At 39.9% G+C, this 19,723-nt stretch overlaps 1 protein-coding gene across 2 annotated transcripts in view; it reads right to left on the bottom strand.

The window, feature by feature from the left end:
- Nucleotides 1-19,723, bottom strand: part of MAP3K7CL (MAP3K7 C-terminal like) — a 39,109-nt gene that overhangs the window by 15,201 nt on the left and 4,185 nt on the right. For both annotated transcript variants that reach the window (XM_007458806.1, XM_007458805.1), the window contains exon 3: nt 8,117-8,178. In XM_007458806.1, coding sequence (XP_007458868.1) covers nt 8,117-8,178 — 62 coding nt within the window. The remainder of the gene's footprint in view (nt 1-8,116; nt 8,179-19,723) is intronic.

Raw genomic sequence — 19,723 nt, 5'->3', positions numbered from 1 at the left:
GGTGGGCCCGGGTGTGGGCCCCCCCCCTGCCGAGGTAGGGGACGCGGGTTCGTGCCCCGGTCTGGGAGGATCCCACATGCCGCGGAGCGGTGGGCCTGTGAGCCGTGGCCGCAGGGCCTGCGCGTCCGGAACCTGTGCTCCGCAGCCGGAGAGGCCGCGGCGGTGAGAGGCCCGCGTACCGCAAAAAAAATAAATAAATAAATAAAAAGGTTGCCAGGTGTCACTTCAGTTTCCGGCTCCTAAAAGCTCTGTCTATACCCAGCCCGACATGTAACTCAGCAGCACTACATACATGTTCTTCCAATTTGTATGAAAGCATTAGAGAAGAAAATTAATTATTTTTTAAGCAAGAAGGGAAGTTATATTGCACAACACATCACAACACTGTAAAATTATCTCATTAGTTGCCAGGGGCTGGGGGTGGAGGGGAGGTGAGTAAATGAGGAATTATTATTTAATGGATATAGAGTTTCAGTTTTGCAAGATGAAAATCTTCTGGAGATTGGTTGCACAACAATACGAATAAGGAAACAATACAAATATACTTACCACTACTGAACTGTACACTTAAAATTAAGAAGATAACATTTGTGTTATGGGTTTTTACTACAATAAAAAATAAGTTTAATGCAAAAAAAGTATCATTAGGTCCTTCTGCTGCCCCCAGCCCATCTTCTAAGCATTGCTACCAGGATTCCCTATCTGAAACTCACTTCATTCACACCCTACTTTTCTCTCCTTCCCAAATTTCTCCCCAGGAAACTTAAAATTTCTCACCCCTTTATAATTCGAAGCCATGTACCACTAACCCCAAACGTTGCTGGACAAATCAAAGTGCTGTCTGGTCAGCAGGACCCACTGTTCTTAGAAAGCCATTTGACATCATTGGATGTTTACTCCAGTTCAGGAAACTCATCAAAGAATTTTTTAAACACATATTGTTCTCATCCCAACAGGAATTTACCTGATATAAAAAGTAGAACTACAGAGTAATGAAATGTGTTGTACTGCATGACATAGCACACTCTCATTGTTTCATGATATAATGTGGGTTTGTGTGTATGTGTGTTCTATCATAAGGTCCTCACTAAGAGTGACTCTCTCTTACCTTCTTATAAGCCCTGAAAACAGGAGAAAATATATGACCAACAGGGTTCACTGAATAAAGTGTTTACCCGAGGAAATAGATTCCTAAAATTCAAGCACAAGAATCAGGTTTCCAATTTAAAAATGGAGCTACTAGTAGGCTTACATCATGTGACATTTAAAACACTGGCACCCATGAATTAATCAACTGTACATGGATTTAAGATACTATTTAACATGTGTTCACATTAAAAAAAATAATAATAACGTAAAAGAATGCCTTTGATAACCCAGATGAAAACAACTACTAACATCTTGGAATAAAAATTAACACAGTTTTTTAAAAAAATTTTTAGGTATAGTTGATTTACAATATTTTATTAATTTCAGATATGTACAGCAGTGTTTGGTTGGTTGTATATATATATATATATATATATATATATATATATATATATATATTCTTTTTTAGATTCTTTTCCATTATAGATTATTACAAAATACTGAATATATTTCCCTGTGCTATACAGTAAATCCTTGTTTATCTATAAAACTTTTTATTTCAGTTCTCATTGCTTGATTTTGACTATTTCATCCAAGAGATTTTCATACTTATAATCCTGTACTGGGAATGGGCAAGCAATAAATAAACTCCATGTTGATAGTGAATTTCTTTTCTCTTCAGGAAGAGAAAGTTTCCTTGTTATTTTCTCCACAATTACCCTACATCTTCCCATGGTTTGTATGCATTTATCACATGCACTTGCTTAAAGAATGAAATATTGAATTTCAAAGAAAAGGAAGCCAAAGATATTTCATGTGAAAATGAAAAGGTAAAAGTATTCTTCAGGCACTAGGGGACAAACTCCGTAGGGTCACAGAAACAACTTTTCCGGTCCACTCGATGCCATGGTATCTGGTCTACTCACAACCCAGCCAGTTCTAAGAAGGTTAAATTAAGACCTTCCCTTAACAGTGTCTCAAGCCAACTTTGAAACACATTTTCCCAAGACACAGATTGGGGTTTGGATGAGGTCAGAGCCCAGGAGGAGGCACTTCCTCCACATCCCCTTTCCTCTATCCCCTCTCATCCTGCTACTGCCTGAGGATGGAGCTTGCAAGGGCTTTAAATTACATGGCAGTGTGAGAGAGCCGCTGCTATCTCTGGTATCCACCCCAGTCATCTGGACCAATTTAACAAGATGAAGTAAGAGAGAAACCACAGGCTCCTGTTCCAAGAATGCCGGCTTGAGCCACACCATCCCATCCATCGGTTTATAGCAAGCTCCTCCCGAAATGGACTCTGTCCTGTGGAAGGAGCCCCATGGGAAAAGACCCAGCCAAGCATCTCTCCGCAAGAGGCAAAGCCAGCTTAAGCGTTTCCGTTTTCTACTTGGCTTCTTCAAATACTACTGGCCCCATCCACTTCAAAAATGTAAGAATTTAATTTTCCTCTCCCAGCTTCCCACACAGAAGATATATTTAGGAAGCTAAATATTCTACAGTTGCTGAGCAGACTGTATTTGTATTTATTCCTTGATTCTCAGTATTATCTTTATTTTGGGGGCAGAATGGGGGTGTCTGGCTTAAATTCATGTTGCATTTTAATGTCCCTAAATTAACAAGCATAATTTGCTAAAACTAAATGGAAAAACACAGACAGGACTGATTTGCAATATTTGAAAACTCTGTTATCAAGAACTGTAAATATGTTTTAAATATTTTAAGAATTGACATTTCTATAGTATCTACATTATGGTCAAAGTCAGTACTAGTAATAATTATACTATACATCTTATACATTATATAATATTGGAATGAAGGATATTTAAGTCATTTCTATCGATGTAGGCAATATTAAAGGGAGTGAGAACCCGAGTGCCCCAAATGCTTCTAACAATGCATATCCTAATAAACTGGGCTTCTCAAAAAAAAAAAATTAAAGGGATCAAATTAAGCTCCAAGATATCTATATATGTTTTCTGTGTGGTCCCAAGCAGCCAAAAAAACGACTGTAAGATACTTTTCAACGTGTGTGTCAGAGAGAAAATGGCAGACATTTTTTCAGTGTTTTCTCTGGATGTTCAAGACTAGTGCAGTAGAATCTTAGAATGCTAAGACTCCTCCATTTTCTACCATTTTTGTTTCCCAGATAGCAAGTGATACACTGATGCAAGACCCAAAAGAAGTTTCTGGAGTGACTGCTCGGACAACAAGATACTATAGTGCACAACCAAAGCTACGAAATTGTTTATTTGTGGAGGTGACATCAGTTTCTGGACTTACCAAACTCTGTCTGAGAAAAAAGCAAGTTCAATGTGTACCACGGAGACACCTGTTACTGTCTTCTCAGATTAGATGGGAGTACTTTAGGAGGGATTGAAGCTATTGCTCAATTTGGTTTGAAAAAATAGTCATATTGTTTTCCAAGTACCTTAGCTTAAAGAAGAGGGCATCAGCATCTCTGTTCCTAACCCAAAAATCCAAAGAGATGCTTCTCTCATTTCATTTTACACATATAAAGATACTAGTGCATAAATATTTCATTCAATAAAGAATTTCACTAGGGAAGGAAATTGACATTGAGCAACTGAGCAATTATTTTGCCAAGCACCGTACTCGATCTGTTCATAATCACATTTAATTCACACAACGATGTGAGATATTATGTCCACTCTGCGGGCCAGAAAAGTGAGGTTTACAGAAAGTAAATAACATGCCCAAATCACAAAACTGTAGGTGTGGAGCTGAGGTCCAAATTCATGCCAGCCTAATGCCAGTGCTTATGCCCCAGTCACTGTCACTCCCATTACCAAGTTTATTACAATCTAGTTATCAGCATGTCCTCCACCTGATTACAAATAAAACATATTCTTCTTTTCGGGGCAACAAAGACCACAAAGCTTAGCTTTGGATCATCTATAGGTCAAACCACAATCTCCAAAACATAACAATGTGGTTAAATTTTAAGACAAATTTGGTTCTTACCCAGACCTTGGGACTATTAAAGGATTGTGCCATCCTTCAGAAAAGGGAGGGAGGTCAATCATTACCTCTTCTTCAAATAGAAGGAAACTGAGGTCTAAAGAAAAGTAGTGATTTTTCATTCACTCTTACAAATGGACATAGAATTGAACCTCCTTTCTTTTGACTGTATGGTCTAAACTAGCTCTACCAAAACATTGCCCCTAATGGACATGAAGAATTTAGAAACCAAATTCCAGGAAAGGAATCCGCACAAAATAGAACCAAACTACCACCTGCCCCTGGGCTGAGGCCTATAAAGAGATGTTCATTTTAACACCTACCTTACCCCAAGGTCTCTTGCCCAACATTTTGCATTAACAGAGACATCGAGAAAAATGTTTGTCACTGCTATTCTTGCCCAAGGCTTTTTATGGCTTCTGTGAAAATAGAAGCCCCACGAATTACATGCTTAAACATGTCCACATTCTTGGCAAAGCAACCGAAAAATCTTGGGGGTCAAATTGGTGATAGCGTATCTACCAAACAGACACTTTATAGCTGCATTTTATAAACTATGAAAGAACATGTAATGGATATCAGAAAGCCAGAATAGATTTTACTAGGTTGTTCTATAACCACATTATGGCAACTTCGCAAGCCAGAAACCAAAAACCCTCCACCTATCAACATAATTTAAGCAGGCCATAGGTTCCACCAAAGCTGTAAAGAAATGAAGGCTACCTAGATTCAGAATCAGAGATATAGTCTGAATTAGCAAATTTATGTAGAACAAAATTTGACCTCATATTTCTCACCCCTAAAGTGGAGACATAATAGTTAGCTTACACAATTGTTGCAGGGATCAAATGAGGTCATTTGTGGGGAAACCCCCCTTGCCTAGCAGTGCTCAATATGCACGGGTAGGGTTTAAATCTGAGGGTATTCAGAGAGTAAGGCCAGCAATAATCAGCTGGCATCAATTATTTTTCACTGGACACATTTATAAGGCTCTAGCAGAGATAAGTAAGAGTCAGTTCATCCTCAAGCAAAGAGTAACAACCACAAGGCACTTCATATGCCTTTGTAATCTAACTTTTATTTTTCTGTAGGGGATCATGATGATTAGTTAAATCCCAAGAGCCATTATTATGTGATAAAAGCACACTGGATTGACTGTAAAGACAGCCTGCTCCATGGAATGGATTGTTCCTTTCATACATAAAGCATTTTCATTGCTTTCAATAGAGACTTCCTGCTGCAGAATGTCTTAAATTTATATGCTTATGCTAAGCATGGAAACAAGAGTCTGCTTTAGATGTAGCTTTCTGTGTTATCTTTCCCCTCTCAATCCCTTCCATCTTATATTTTAGTTACTCACACCCTGGAGTGTAGAATAAAGGTAACTGACAACAGCCCTAGACAGAGGCAACCCTAACCAAATGGCTTGACCACTGGTAAATGTTTATAACAAACTCAATCATATCGTTCAACCAAAAACACAAGCCCTTACTGAAATGCTTTTAGTTATAGTGCTGGGAACGTCCTCTCTGTTCATGAAGAGGCAAAGCATTACCATATTTTAGGGTGGGGGAGTTGGGGGTATCATAATCCCTGGGTCTGAAATCAGCTTCTCGACTGACTAATTCATTAAGGATCAGTGAAGATGAAATAGTCTCATTGGATTAAAATAATTAAGTAGACTTAATTTCTAATATATGTCAAATTGAATTAAAGCTATAAAATTCAAAGGGGTCTTGCGGTGCTTTAACAGAAAAATTATCTGGATAATTGCCAGGGGTGCCATGAATCCTGGGAAGAATGATCCATGAGCCAGGGAAGACCATTAATGCTCCCAAAGGAAAAAAACTGTCAGCACAAGAAAGTAGAATTAATGATCCATAATAGTGGTGGGGGAATATGAATCTAAACATGCTTTCCCTCTTTTATTTTCAAAACGCATTAACTCCTTATTTTCAGCTGACCCCTAAGATAATAAAATAGCTTTGTGGTGACAGTAAAATAAAGGAGAAAAACTGTGACTGGGAAAAAAATATAGTTATTATTTTGCAATCCCAACTACACCATGAGCAGCACACACACAGCCCATCAGTGAGGACAGAACCCAAGCAAGGAAGGTTGTACGTCATGTAAGCACGCCAGACAGAAAAGCAGAGGAACAGCTGAGTTGTCCTCCATGGTGAGAAGAAGAGAGGTTGGGGGATATGGTTAGACAGTAGGAACCAGAGAGCTGGGCTAAAGACCCTGCATGGGGGATGGGAGAGGAAGGAGAGACGATGGCTGATAGCTGCAGAGGAAATTTTAGAGGAGAACAAGGCTGTCTTTTGACAGCTGCAAGGTCATTAGTATAACCTCCTGAACAGTCTTCAGTAATCTCTACGTTACTTATATTGCTCTGTTGGCAGGCTTTCTGTTGGAGGGCTGTGATGATGCCCAGGCCTGCGCAGAGATGAGATAAGAGCTCCTCCAAGAGGTCTGGTCACACCTGAGTTGCATTGGACAGATCTTCAGGGGACCACCCCAGCAGTGAAGCACCAGCTCTTCAGACCCAACCTAGTTGCTTCCAGGTTTTAATTCAGTGCACTGGGCACAGAGACAAGAACTGGAGCCAAAAAAAAATGATTCTATCTTGGGTTGCATAAGGGCTCATTCTTGGTTCTTCCCACCTCTGTCAAGGGTTGTTCTGGTCCAGGGGTCCCAAACTCAAATGACTTCAGGACACCAAGTGCACCCACACATGGGAAATGCTACCAAGTGTAAGACAAGAAGAAACATCATTTGGGAACTGGAGGTGGCAGACCCCTCCTAAAGGCTTTCAGAATCAGTATTTAGAGAAAAAAGTGGTGACTAAGCAAACATCTGTGCACGGGATTCAAAACCCCTATTAGACTGGTCTAAATGTGACAGCAAAGTGAAGTGCTCAGGCGAACATTTGACCCAAGGCCAGTATCCAGGTATTTTAGGCAGAGCCTCTTCCTAAAGCCATCTTTCTGGAATCACCATATATCACCTAAAGAAAATTAAAGGGTCATAAATGAGCTTCTTTCAAATAATTCTGGTGTATTAAAATTAGATATCTTTGATAGGTCATCCATAGACTACACATACAAAATATTTTTCTCATAGGTCAAACCAGACAGTATTCAGAAGGCTTAACTTAAAATAATTACATTCTATTACAAATTGTCAGAGAACTGGGGAGAGGGTGAGCGTGGAGTAGAGAAAGGAAGATTATTCTGAAGTCTCGCCACACATGACAAATGTCCCTTGTAGTTTATCCCTAAATCACTAATCCAAAATGGGCCAAAACTACAATAGCCCAGAAACATCTGTAGCCAAGGAGAGCAGGGACCAGCCCTGTCCCTAGGCTCCAAAACTCCTTAAAAGTAGGAGCTTACACCCTAAGTTCTTTTTTTTTAATTAATTAATTAAATATTGGCTGCACTGGGTCTTCGTTGCTGCATGAGGGCTTTTCTCTCTAGTTGTGGTGAGCGGGGGCTACTCTTTGTTGCAGTGTGCAGGCTTCTCATTGCGGTGGCTTCTCTTGTCGCGGAGCATGGGCTCTAGGCGTGCAGGCTTCAGTAGTTGTGGCACGTGGGCTCAGTAGTTGTGGCACATGGGCTCAGTAGTTGTGGCACATGGGCTCAGTAGTTGTGGCACGTGGGCTCAGTAGTTGTGGCTCGTGGGCTCTAGAGTGCAGGCTCAGTAGTTGTGGCACACAGGCTTGTCTGCTCCGCAGCATGTGGGATCTTCCCAGACCAGGGCTTGAACCCATGTCCCCTGCATTGGCAGGCGGATTCTTAACCACTGGGCCACTAGGGAAGTCCCCTAAGTTCTTGCTATTCTCATGCTATAGCCACATAAACAGACAGGGCCATTATCTGAGGGCTTCATGACCTTGAAACCCTAGAAATGCAAACCTTGATGACGTGAAATGTCCCCCACTCTGTCTCCAGGTCAATCTTTCTCAATTAGGCCACTTTTCCACTCACTGTATTTTGTGAAACTAAGGAGGAAAGAGTAAAGACTGCAGAAAAATCCTTACCTGTAGCTGCTGGTCTAATTCTGGAAAGACCAGAGGAATGGCATCTTCAGGAGGCGTATCATCTAAAACATGAAAATAAAATGATTCTTCACTATTAGAGCCCTTTCTCTCAGGAGAGTTTTCTTGCTGTTACCATCTTTGGACTTGCACCGTCAGTATACATCAGTTAGGGACAGAAAGAATGCAGAGGCAATTTTGCTCATTTTTTGGTACAAAGAGAAGCACAGAAGGCGTAGTTGGTTTGACCAAAATTTTGCAAACAAGTATCAGAATCCTCAAATGTTCAGTCTAGTAGTTCTCCAATTAAGAAGTACTGCTTATCTTTCAATACTCCTACGTTAGCCAAAACCAAAAAATATGATATTCAGGAAAGTGCTTTATTTAACAAGGTAATAATGAGGTGACCAGAACAACCTCACTGGGACAGAAGAACGTGTTAGTGAAAAGAAGTGTTAGTTCTGCTCTGAAAGACTCCAAGCGTGGGTGGCATGCTTTGATGGGTTTGCTCTCTGCTCTTACCACAAACCACCACTGACAGGCAGTTGACCAGAGCTTCCTCTGGGTTACAGTGGGTGACAGGCAGTAACCCGATCAGGGCGTTTCTTCCCAACGCACCAGGCAGCAATCCCAACCCGAGGCCCATACACTGTCCTGATGCGGGAGAGCCCGCAACTCTGTCCTCAGCTGCCTTCATCTGGCTGACTGGCAACAGGCAGGTGTTGCTGGATCAAAAGAGGTGGTTCACAGAAGCATCAGAGGAAACCTGAGAGAAGTTTATCCAAATCTCTTCAAGAACATACTTCTGCTATCCTTGCCATAGCCATAAGGCTGACCTCCTTAGACTAAAAAGATGATGAGAATTGTACCATTCAATTATTTGGCAAGGAGGAGAGCTTTTCTGCTGCAGAATTTCTAATGGAATTCATGCCAATTGAATTCATATGGTAAGAAAAGGTAAGAACCTAGCTTAAGAAATAAGGTGAGGAGACAACTCTATTCCCCTTCTACCTCTTCATATTCAGAAGTAACCACTAGAGGTTATCATGCATATGTATGTATTTATATTTTTATTATGTATGTATACACCCACAAACTATATAGGTAACATAGTATTACTATGCATGGATGATTTTAAACTATAAATTGAATCACGTTGTAGATATCCTTCCAAATTTTTTCTTTTTTTTGATTAACATTATGTGTTTGAGATTGAACTAAATAAACTTAGTTTTAGTTTGTTCATTTAACTGATATACAGTATTCACTCATTCATTTATTATTTGAATGTATTTGTCCATTTTCCTATTGGTGAATACTGAGTTCCAATTTTTTGTAATAATAAATAGTGCTGCAATGAAAAAAAAAGAAAAGGAAGAAAAGCTGTGCATACAGTCAGAATAAAGTGCTTCTCAAGAATAATATGATCTTGAAGTAGAGCATTTTGACCCTCACTAGGAAGTTTAAAGAGTTATGGGATCTAGAGCAGTAAGTAGCTATTGGTGTTTATTCCATTATTTTCTACAGATAAAGATAGAAGTGTAGTGGTTCAGGTTGGAGTTTAACTAAGTAATTTTAGCACTAATAAAGACTGTCCTTTGAAGTTTAAAAAAAAAAAAAAAGAACATACTGCTGACCTAGCTCTGGTACTACAGGACAGCCCTCTTGTCAGCAGAATCTTTGTATCTGGCTCTGTGGGTCCACTGGCCATAGATTTCCAATCCTCTCCTTGTTGACAACCACAGGTACCACAGGTATGACTATGAGACTACGATGAAATACAGACTACATGAATAATTTCAATACCAAATCTATTTTAAATTATAAGAAAGAAAGATCATGCTTTTTATGTTCTCACTACTATAAACAAATTTATTTATAAAAACTGTTGGAAGTTCTCTTTGAACCAGAAGAAGTAATACGGGCCATACACAACGCAGAAGCAAGCATCCTCTCCCTACTCACTGACAGTACCATCCAGAATAAAACACAGCACACGAGGAGCTCCTGGCTTCTAAGAGACTATGTTTCTTCAAAGGCACCGAAGATAATCACCAGAAATATCATTCAGACAAGGACAGTATTCACCTCTTCCAAACACCTTAAGGGCCTCTGCTATATTTTAGTCAAGACTAGTGTAATAATACTCCCACTTGAGTGGCTTCAGACAATGGCAATGGGGCACCAACTGTGAATCCATTTATTCCTGTACCTGCCAGACAATGGATGCCCCCAGGTTCACGGACACTATGTAGCTGCAGAGAGCAAGCAGAAACAGGGAAATCTTCCCAAGACTCTCGCTGCAGGCTGGAGTGCCATCTCACAAGGAAACAAGGAGAGTCAATCCCTTGGCCCTTGGAATGCTTTCTTCTACTCGGAGGTGACAACTTCTGCCAAATACTGTGGCTTTTTCAATCCACCCCATCATTTGCAAAGAATTGCACAAAAAAACAGAAAAAAAATTTTTAAAAGACAGAAATAATCATTTGTTTCTACTGACCCTTTGGAGACAGCCTTTATTATAAAACCTATAGTTTGTATATAAAATGGACTTTGGTCTAAGGTGCATTTCAATTTACTTCAATAAAATATCAATAACCCAAACATCATGATTATTTCTGCTCATTGAGTTCAAGGCTGGAACAACTTGGTACGGGTAAATGGGAACATATTATACTTTGGCACCCCAACCTTAATAGTCACAGATGAGCAGCCACTTTTTAGAAGGAGAAACCACTTCTACAAAGTACAGAGCAGATAGTACATTCTAGAATTCTAAAAGACAGCCAGGAATGGAACTCAAGGCCTCCTGGGACTTAATCTACATTGTTCCCCATGAAGTCATGCTCCTTCCTGCTTAATTATAAAAATTTTTTTTAAAAAGGAAAACAGTTATTCATTTGCATTACTATAGTAAATAGCAAATATCTGGTATGACCCAGAATTAATAAAGCCCATTATAAAAATCTGTCATTATTGATAGTCACACCACTGTAAAGGCATATATATGGGACCAAGCTGATAATTTTGCAGATAAGTAAAGGCTTAAGATTAGATTCCTCGAGTTGTAAAAAATAAAAGTCTAATTGATTGACATAGAAATAAACATATAATAAATATTTGAGAAAGGCAAAATAAAAGCAAGAGTTTTGTTAAAGATGATTTAATCCAAGCAGGAAATAGCATTGGAAACAAGAAAACCAAAGACAGATGTAAGGAGATGACTGAGTTTGAAAGCCAGTCCAGTATTTCACTGCTTGATGCCATCTGGTTTAGCTGGCATCCATGCCAGCCAGAAATTTCAGTGCTTGCAAAGCTGCTTACAAAGCTGCTCCAAGTTGATGTGTGGTGTGTTTACTTTTAAACAGTGGCTGCCTTCTCTGACTGGTTTTAAAAATAGGCAAATATTCTAAAAGCAGAATGATGAATCACAGGATTGGGCCAAAAAGAAAGAAGGAAAATGACTTGGGCAGACTAGTAGCACAGCTGTTCCACAAACATTTGGCCAAATCGTTGTAAAACATTTTGACAGTGATATCAGATCGGAGTTCCTAAGAGCAGTTAAGTTTGTTTTGACAATTCCAGAAGCACAAAGTAAATTGTACAGTAGCTATGCAAGACACCCCCTTGGAAAATTTGGCTTTTTTTAAAAAAGGAGAGTAGTTGCTAGATATGTTTATAATGTGATAAAAATCAGAATGCAAGTACTTTTTTGTTAAAATTTATTTATCAATCAAATATTTATTAAGTGCCTATTACATTCAAGGCAGGGACTGAGGTTCTATGCCAAACTGGCAAATCACTTTACCACATTTTTCAATGCATTAAGAAAATAATTCATAGGCTTCCTTTCCAAAATGACACTGTGGGCTTGATGGACCAAGAAAAATGTATCCTCAGGAATTTGTTAAGGGACGAAAGATAAAGGAAAGAATGAAAGAGGAATTTTTTTTTTTTAATAAGCAGATATTCACTGCTTGTTTTGCAAACACAATGTGACTAAGTCAATGGTACTTAATATAGAACTTTCTGATTGGTATCCCAACCATTATGACATACCATAGTACATTTTATGATGGGCTTGTCTCAGTGTCTATTTAGCAGCTGTTGGGTTGCTTTGGTGGTTATTCTGCTTCAGGTTTCCTTAAATTGTCTGCTTTGTGCTTCTCCATGAATCAGATAAGGGAGGCCCATTGGGTCTGTAATCCAAATCCTCACTGTTATTTAGTAATTATGCAGCCAGAGCTCTCAGATAATGCTACAGCTGGAAGGAACTGCTGGTCATCTGGTCCCAGTCTCTCAGAGAAGAGCTGAGGACAAGGGCCGCACAAAAGGAAGAGTCTCGTAAGACTAAGGGGTGTCTCCCCGCTCAGGGCTCTTCTCATGCTGCCCTGTGCTGCTTCACCTTCTGCTTCATGGGTCCCCATGCACTTGTATTTCATGAGCCAGTAAAATGTTCCCCAAAACATTGGGAATCATGCCCTTAGACTGTCCAAATTTTTATTCAGCTAGTGAAAATTCCAAAACAACGACCATGTATCTTTAACATCTCTTTATGACAGAGAACATTTTAACACCAAAATTATAAGACAAATATAATCTTAGAATGCAAGTGTATCTATCATAATGGATAAATTTAGCTTTATAGACAAACACACACACACAACCTCACTGTGCTGTCCTTATTTCTTCTGTTTTACATCAGAGAGGAAAACTTCATCAGAACCAGACCAGGTCTGCGAACCAGTATTTGAGAACAACTGCTCTAGACAACATCTTGACTGGACTTTGGAGTCAACTCTCTCCCCATCCCACTGTGCTCTCCATCCTAAATATTGTACAACTGGGTCTATGCTGGGAAACTCTAAATCCTTGGTAGAATGAGTGTCGGTTTCCACACAGAGAAGAAGACCTCGGGAGAGGGAGAAGTCACGCTCAGAGAACATCCCCAAACCTCACTCCACTCCCCAACCAGGAACTTTGAGAGGCAGCTGGCCCAGAATCCGTTCAACCCGCCTACGCTTCCGGCAGTCGAAGCCGGCTTCGTGGGAATGCACCTGCGCAATCACAGGAGCTCTTCGCCGAGGCGGGCCCGCGCTTGGTTTAATGATCCGGGTACACTGTCTTGAAATTCTCAAGAAGAGCCCCAGAATGTTTGCACTGTGCCTCTACACATTATGGTCCTGCCTCCAGGACAACCCCTGAGTGCTGGTCTGCTGGAGACTGTCCTTCAGGGCAGCAGGGGCAAACTGACACTTAAGAAGCAAGTGAGTTGGGGCAGTGGCTGCACTGCAGAGGCTCATGAAAAACCTTTCCTGGTAACTGCCTGTGAAGGCTCCTAACCACTAAGGACACAGCAGGTTGGTGCCATTTGGTAGGATGGATAAACCTGCCTTTTGTGGTACGAGGGCCTCTCACTGCTGTGGCCTCTCCCGTTGCGGAGCACAGGCTCCGGACGCGCAGGCTCAGCGGCCACGGCTCACGGGCCCAGCCGCTCCGCGGCATGTGGGATCTTCCCGGACCGGGGCATGAACCCGTGTTCCCTGCATCAGCAGGCGGACTCTCAACCACTGCGCCACCAGGGAAGCCCTGGGTTGACCACTTTTTAATTGGTGAATGTGGACAATCAACATAATCTCTTTGAGACTCAGTTTTCTCCTCTGCAAAATGGACGTCACATTCCCTGTCTCAGAAACTTATTAGTAAAGGAATGCATATGTCAACCATTTCGCCTAAAGCCTGGCACCTAGGAAATAATCAGTAGTAATAATGAATGCTTAATATAATCGAGTTTAAATTCCTTTTCACCATAAACTCAATCAAGTGGTAATGGGGAGGCAAGGCATGTGTGTGTGTGTGTGTGTGTGTGTGTGTGTGTGTGTGTACCCACATGCGCATATGTATGTGTTTAATGATGGAGGTTAAGGGTATCGTCATCATCCAAATAATCCAAAGAGAACAGGTAGGGTCAAGATCACTGACTCTAATTACTGAGCTCTCCCCAGGCCAAGTTAAGGGAGATTTCCCTGGTGTGGCCATAACCTCAGCTCTCTTCATTTAAGTCTGAATTTTAAAAGTGTTTCTCTTTTATTTCCTTATCAAAGCACTTTGTATATAAAATATTGTAAAAAAAATTTTTTTTAACTTACACATGAAAGGTCTTTGAGTACTTTCCCTTTAAATCTAAATCAAGATTCACATTTTATTTTTAGAAATAAAATGTGACATAAGTTTGCAAATCACATTACCAATACGTTAAAAAAACTATTTTAAACTTTCTGGATACCTTGGTTCTTATTAGAGCATCATATCATTTTGAAACACATCAAAAGCTATTTTAACCTTTGCTTTCTGCTTGTTAAACATTAGAGATGCGAATCTAATACACATTGAATTTTCAGGGCCCATAAAATTAAAACTATAGATATGGATATGGATAAAGGTAGAGCTGTCGTATGATACCTAGCAGATTGTCAATTGTTTATAATTAATAAAAATCACCATGTTACCTTAACCAGTACCTAAAACAATCAGGCAAACAAGATCATACATCAAATAGACTGAATGATATTTCTCTGCATGGAGAGACCTGATTCAGTTTAAAGACAGATTTTTTGTTTCTTTGAAACACTCATCTAGTCACTATTATTGTAGCTATCATTTTTTGAATCTTATTGATTTATCCTTTTGTAAGAATATTTTGACTTATTTAGCTTAAAAACATACTTCCTCACCCAGAAACATCTGCTTCAAGATTAACTCGTTGGAAGTATATTTATCTGTCAGACACCACTAAATAAAATTTACCTCTCCCTTTCTTCTTTCCTACTCTATGAAAACATATCAGAACTAACTTTCCTCCATCATTTCCCAGGATCATTGGGGAAGCTATTTGCTGACAGGAACAATCATTCTTTTCTCTTATTACTTGGATCCTACCTCCAAATGGGCAATAAAGTAAAAACAGCCCCAAGGGCGTGGCTTTGAATCCCTTCCCATTATTTATTAACTGCTTGATTAGAGGCAAGTTATTTAACCTCCCTTAGCCAATGTTTCCACATCTGTAAAACGGTATAATAACATCCTGCAGAGTTGTCACCTATACTAAATTGATGAGATAGTACAAGTAAAAGCACCTAGGGACTCCATAAGCATTCATTTCCTTTTTGACCTTTCTTTACAGCCTTAAGCAACAGATTCCAACCAATAAATCCAGTTGTATCTCAAAGAATCTTGACCCGATATCAGAATAACAAACTCAAAGGGGTTATAGATACTGTATTATTGATTTTATAGTATTTGATAATTAAGTTCTACTGTGGTTCTCAACTCTGTGCTCTGTCAAGGATGTAGATATAGAAGACCCCCCACTCCCACCCCACTCTTGAGTGGTTTTCAACTTATTGTTATCAGTACATGCTGAGGCAGCCCTAAAGGTAGGGTCAGAGTTGGAACAGAATGCCACCTGGGAGAGTTCAAAGAGGCTCACCCAGCCCATGTCCCCAAATGCCATCCTTACCAAGTTGGCTGGTAGAATTCCAGTGGGAACTTTATCCCTAGACCTCCTACTGATACACAAAAATACACCCTGAGAGAGATACAAAGGTAAACCTCGACACTTATTGCTTAGTGTGAATGAGGTTTCCCAGAGTCTTTCCCAAAAGCAAGGGTTGAGACTGCAAAGAGAAGAGAGTACGGAAACTTTGGGGCCCTGAAGAGGGAGAGAGAAATAACACCAAAAGGTACCAGAGGGAGAAAAGAGTTGAAGGAAGGGGACAATGACAAGAGACATTTCACCTGCATCACAATTTTGCTGAGAGCCAGTTTTGCACGTGTATGCAAAAAGACATTTACATGATACCCAGTTAAACTAGATTCAAGGATAGCTATTTCAGCTACTGCACTGCCACACAGAACTGCCACACAGAACACCAGATGTGTGAGGACAAAATAGTATTACTTAAGCAGAGTGGGTCTTTAGTTTTTTTAAACTAAAGGTCTTATGATAATCCATGCCCAGATATGAAAAATTCTAATAGCTTGAAAAAAAATTTTTTAAACAAATTGTTGAAAGCTACCAGCTAAGGCTGATACCAGTATCCTTGATTCTAAATAACAACCAAAAAAATTTTTTTAAAGCCAAGGTCTAGATTTACACAAGAATGTGCCAGATTTTGGCTCTGCTGAAGATAAAGAAAATTCTCAAGTAATTAACATCAAACCCTCACGTCTGTCTAACTCTAAATTCTCTCTAATTGGAGAAGGGCCAGTGAGTCTCTAATAACCCAATAAGTGGGATTCCTATTTCTCTTCTGCACATTTTCTGTTGAGAAAAGTAACTTCATGATGGTCCCAATTTAGAAAGGCAACTCTTTGGAATTCCCAGTTTGGAGGTAATACCAGTCATATCATAGTTTATTAAAGACAAGCATTGCTGGGAATTTCCTGGCGGTCCAGTGGTTAGGGACTCCATGCTTTCACTGCCGAGAACCCGGGTTTGATCCCTCATTGGGGAACTAAGATCCCAAGATATCGCAAGCCTCTCCGTGCAGCCAAAAAAATTAATTAATTAAATAAAATACATTCTTAAAAAAAAAAAAAGACAGGCGTTGCTGCCTCTGGGAGTTATGGCTAGCTAAGTGTTACTTAAGGACGGGTTCTAATGGTAGGCTAGAAATGGTGATTGTATTTTAGAAGGCTATTTTTTCCCTTAACAACTTGCTTCCTTTATTTAAGCCCCTAGAGGTCCCTAGTCTTTTTGAAAACTTGTGGCTCATTCTGCTATCAATGATCAATGATCAATTCCCCATCTCCCAGGTCAGTCTGTCACCAAGCCCTTTCAACTGTTCCTTCCAAATGTACTCTGAATTCAATTATCCCATTCCATTCTCTAATCCAGGCTTTCATCACTTTGTCTGTGTACCATGATAAAAAGCCCCTTGTATTCTCTCATCTCCCCACATTCTAGACTATCTCAATTGAACATTCACCATTTTCATCGTATTACTCCCTTGCTCAAGAACTCTTGAAACTCTATTGCTTCTGATCAAATCCAAACTCTTTCACTGAACTTTTAAGATTGACTTGGTAACTCTAGTCTACTGCTATCTAAAATAGACATTCTACCTAATAAGACTCCAGCACAATGCCCAGCTCAGAGAGGGGCCCAGTAAATGGCAGGAACTCTTCCACAGTTCAGACCTCTGTTCCAGCTGAAGAGAGTTTTAGTATTTCCTGAACAAATTGTGCTCTTCCTGACTTAGGTTTTGCTCACACTTTCTGTTTGAAGGGAAAAGGAAAAATTGTTTGAAGATGTGTAGCTTCCTTTTCTTATACCTGGTATCCAGAAATGGCACCTTTCCTACAGTACCTTTCTATGCACTACCTGCCTTCAAGCCCAGGATGACTATTACATCTTCCAAGAAGCTGTTCCCATCTGCTCTGGGGGACAGATTTTTCCCCACAGGAGAGATCATATTGTACTTCTGCCTTATAAAACTCATAGGAGAGATCATATTGTACTTCTCTTTGCACACATCACCAGCCTTTGGCAGAATGCTAGAAATATAGAAACTAAGTAAAGCTCAGCTAACTGCTAAGAGCAGAAGCAGAGGTACCCATAATCCAGCAACTGGATAATTACTCCCTAAATAATTACAGCTCAGTTATACTATAAACCCTACCTTGACAAGAAGTAGAAGTGTGAGATGTAGGTGAAACACAAAGCTGCTTCATCGTTTATACTTTCCTTCATTTTCCAGAATCAATCATCATAAACACAGGGGCTAGCTGAGTCCTTAATTTATGTCAAGTGCTATGCTACATGTTTTATCTATATAGTGTCGTTTAATTCTCACAAGAACTCTGAGTTATTACTATACACATCTTATGAGAAACTGAAGTTCAGCAAAGTTGAGTGACTTACCCAAGATCATACAAACAGTGATGGAAATGGATCTAGAAACCACAGCTCACTGATTTCAAAGCCATATTCCCTTAACCTCTACACTAAATTGTCTCAGATAAATATGCAAAAAAAATTTTAAAAAGAAAAGAAATGGTCCTAACATGACCAGAGGAATAAGCACTGTATTAGGCTCGTAAGAAATGAACAAGTCAACATTCACAGGCAAAGACATCTCCTTTTCTCATGGACTCTGCTTACTCCTCAAGAATAAATTCAATAATAAGGAATTACTCCCTAAAAGTTTACCTTAGTTTTCCCATTTATTGTAAAAGTCTAGGATTTTTCCTTAGTTTTCCCCCTAAGTGTGTGGTTTATGGACCACATGCACTGGAATTCAAAAGGCATGCATCGTGTGTATGATGGCAAGTGTTGCTTGGTGTGACACTCCACACACTCCTTATTCGAGAATTCAGAGGGAGTGTCCCCAGATATCTGCAAGGCATCTTTCTGTGCATTTGTAAGCTCAGGTGCATGGGAAAATACAGATTTCTGGGCTTCAGTCTGAGCCTACTGCAGGAGGAGTGGGGCCATGGAACATATGTTTTTGATGAGTGCTCTCAGGTGATTATTTTAAGAAAGATGGAGAAACACAGAACCCCAGCTCCTGTCTTGGATTCTCTTGTTAGGTGCCCTTTCGAGAGATATGGGGACACATTGATCATTTTACAAAATTTAATTTTAGAACGTTCTTCATAAGGCTTCGTGAGCATCTTTCTGTAGAACTGGAAGTCAGGAATTAACTTGAAATAAATGACAACCCTTATTTGAAGCTACTGTATCAAAAACTGTGAATTTCAGAAGTGGGCATTCTTGGGACATTTGAAAGAGACTGGAACAAACCAATCGAAAATGACTGATGAAAAACATGCAGGAATTCCCAGTTAGGGGCCAAGAGGGTTCAAAGGATGGTGGCAAATTAATTACAAGTTGTACATCTTGTACTTCAAGGAAGAGTCTTTCATGTAGCCCAAAGAGAAGATCCACCTCTCCATGGTTCTTTTCTGTACATAAATTAAATTTTGTTAAAATGAATATGAGGGACCAATATGTTTATTTGTGTTGCCCAAAATTATGATATAATAATATTGTTTGAAATAAACAAGCTTTATATACTAGATTTTTTCTGTAACACTGTTGATTGCGACAGGACTTGTCCTGCTCATGTGGGACACGAGCACAAGGAAGAAAATTGTACATCTTCTTTCTCCCTTGGAATTTTGGGTTTACATGTGTCTGTCTTGAGAGCTAGCCACTCAAGCACTGATTATTCCTCAAAATCTTGCATTTATGAAATGCGTAAAAACAGAAGGAGTGGGCTTCCCTGGTGGCACAGTGGTTGGGAGTCCACCTGCCGATGCAGGGAGCATGGGTTCGTGCCCCGGTCCGGGACGATCCCACATGCCACGGAGTGGCTGGGCCCATGGGCCATGGCCACTGAGCCTGCGCATCTGGAGCCCGTGCTCCACAACGGGAGAGGCCACAGCGATGAGAGGCCCGCGTACCGCAAAAAAAAACAAAAACAAAAACAGAAAGAGCTTTTCTTTTTTGTTTTGTTTTTAATTATAGACTTTATTTTTTAGTGCAGTTTTAGGTTTACAGATAAATTGAGCAGAAAGTACAGAGAGTTCTTACATACTCTCTTT

Source organism: Lipotes vexillifer, unplaced genomic scaffold, assembly GCF_000442215.2.
Source record: "Lipotes vexillifer unplaced genomic scaffold, Lipotes_vexillifer_v1.1 scaffold93, whole genome shotgun sequence".
NCBI classification, from domain to species: domain Eukaryota; kingdom Metazoa; phylum Chordata; class Mammalia; order Artiodactyla; family Lipotidae; genus Lipotes; species Lipotes vexillifer.
This window is presented reverse-complemented; position numbering and strand designations above follow the sequence as displayed.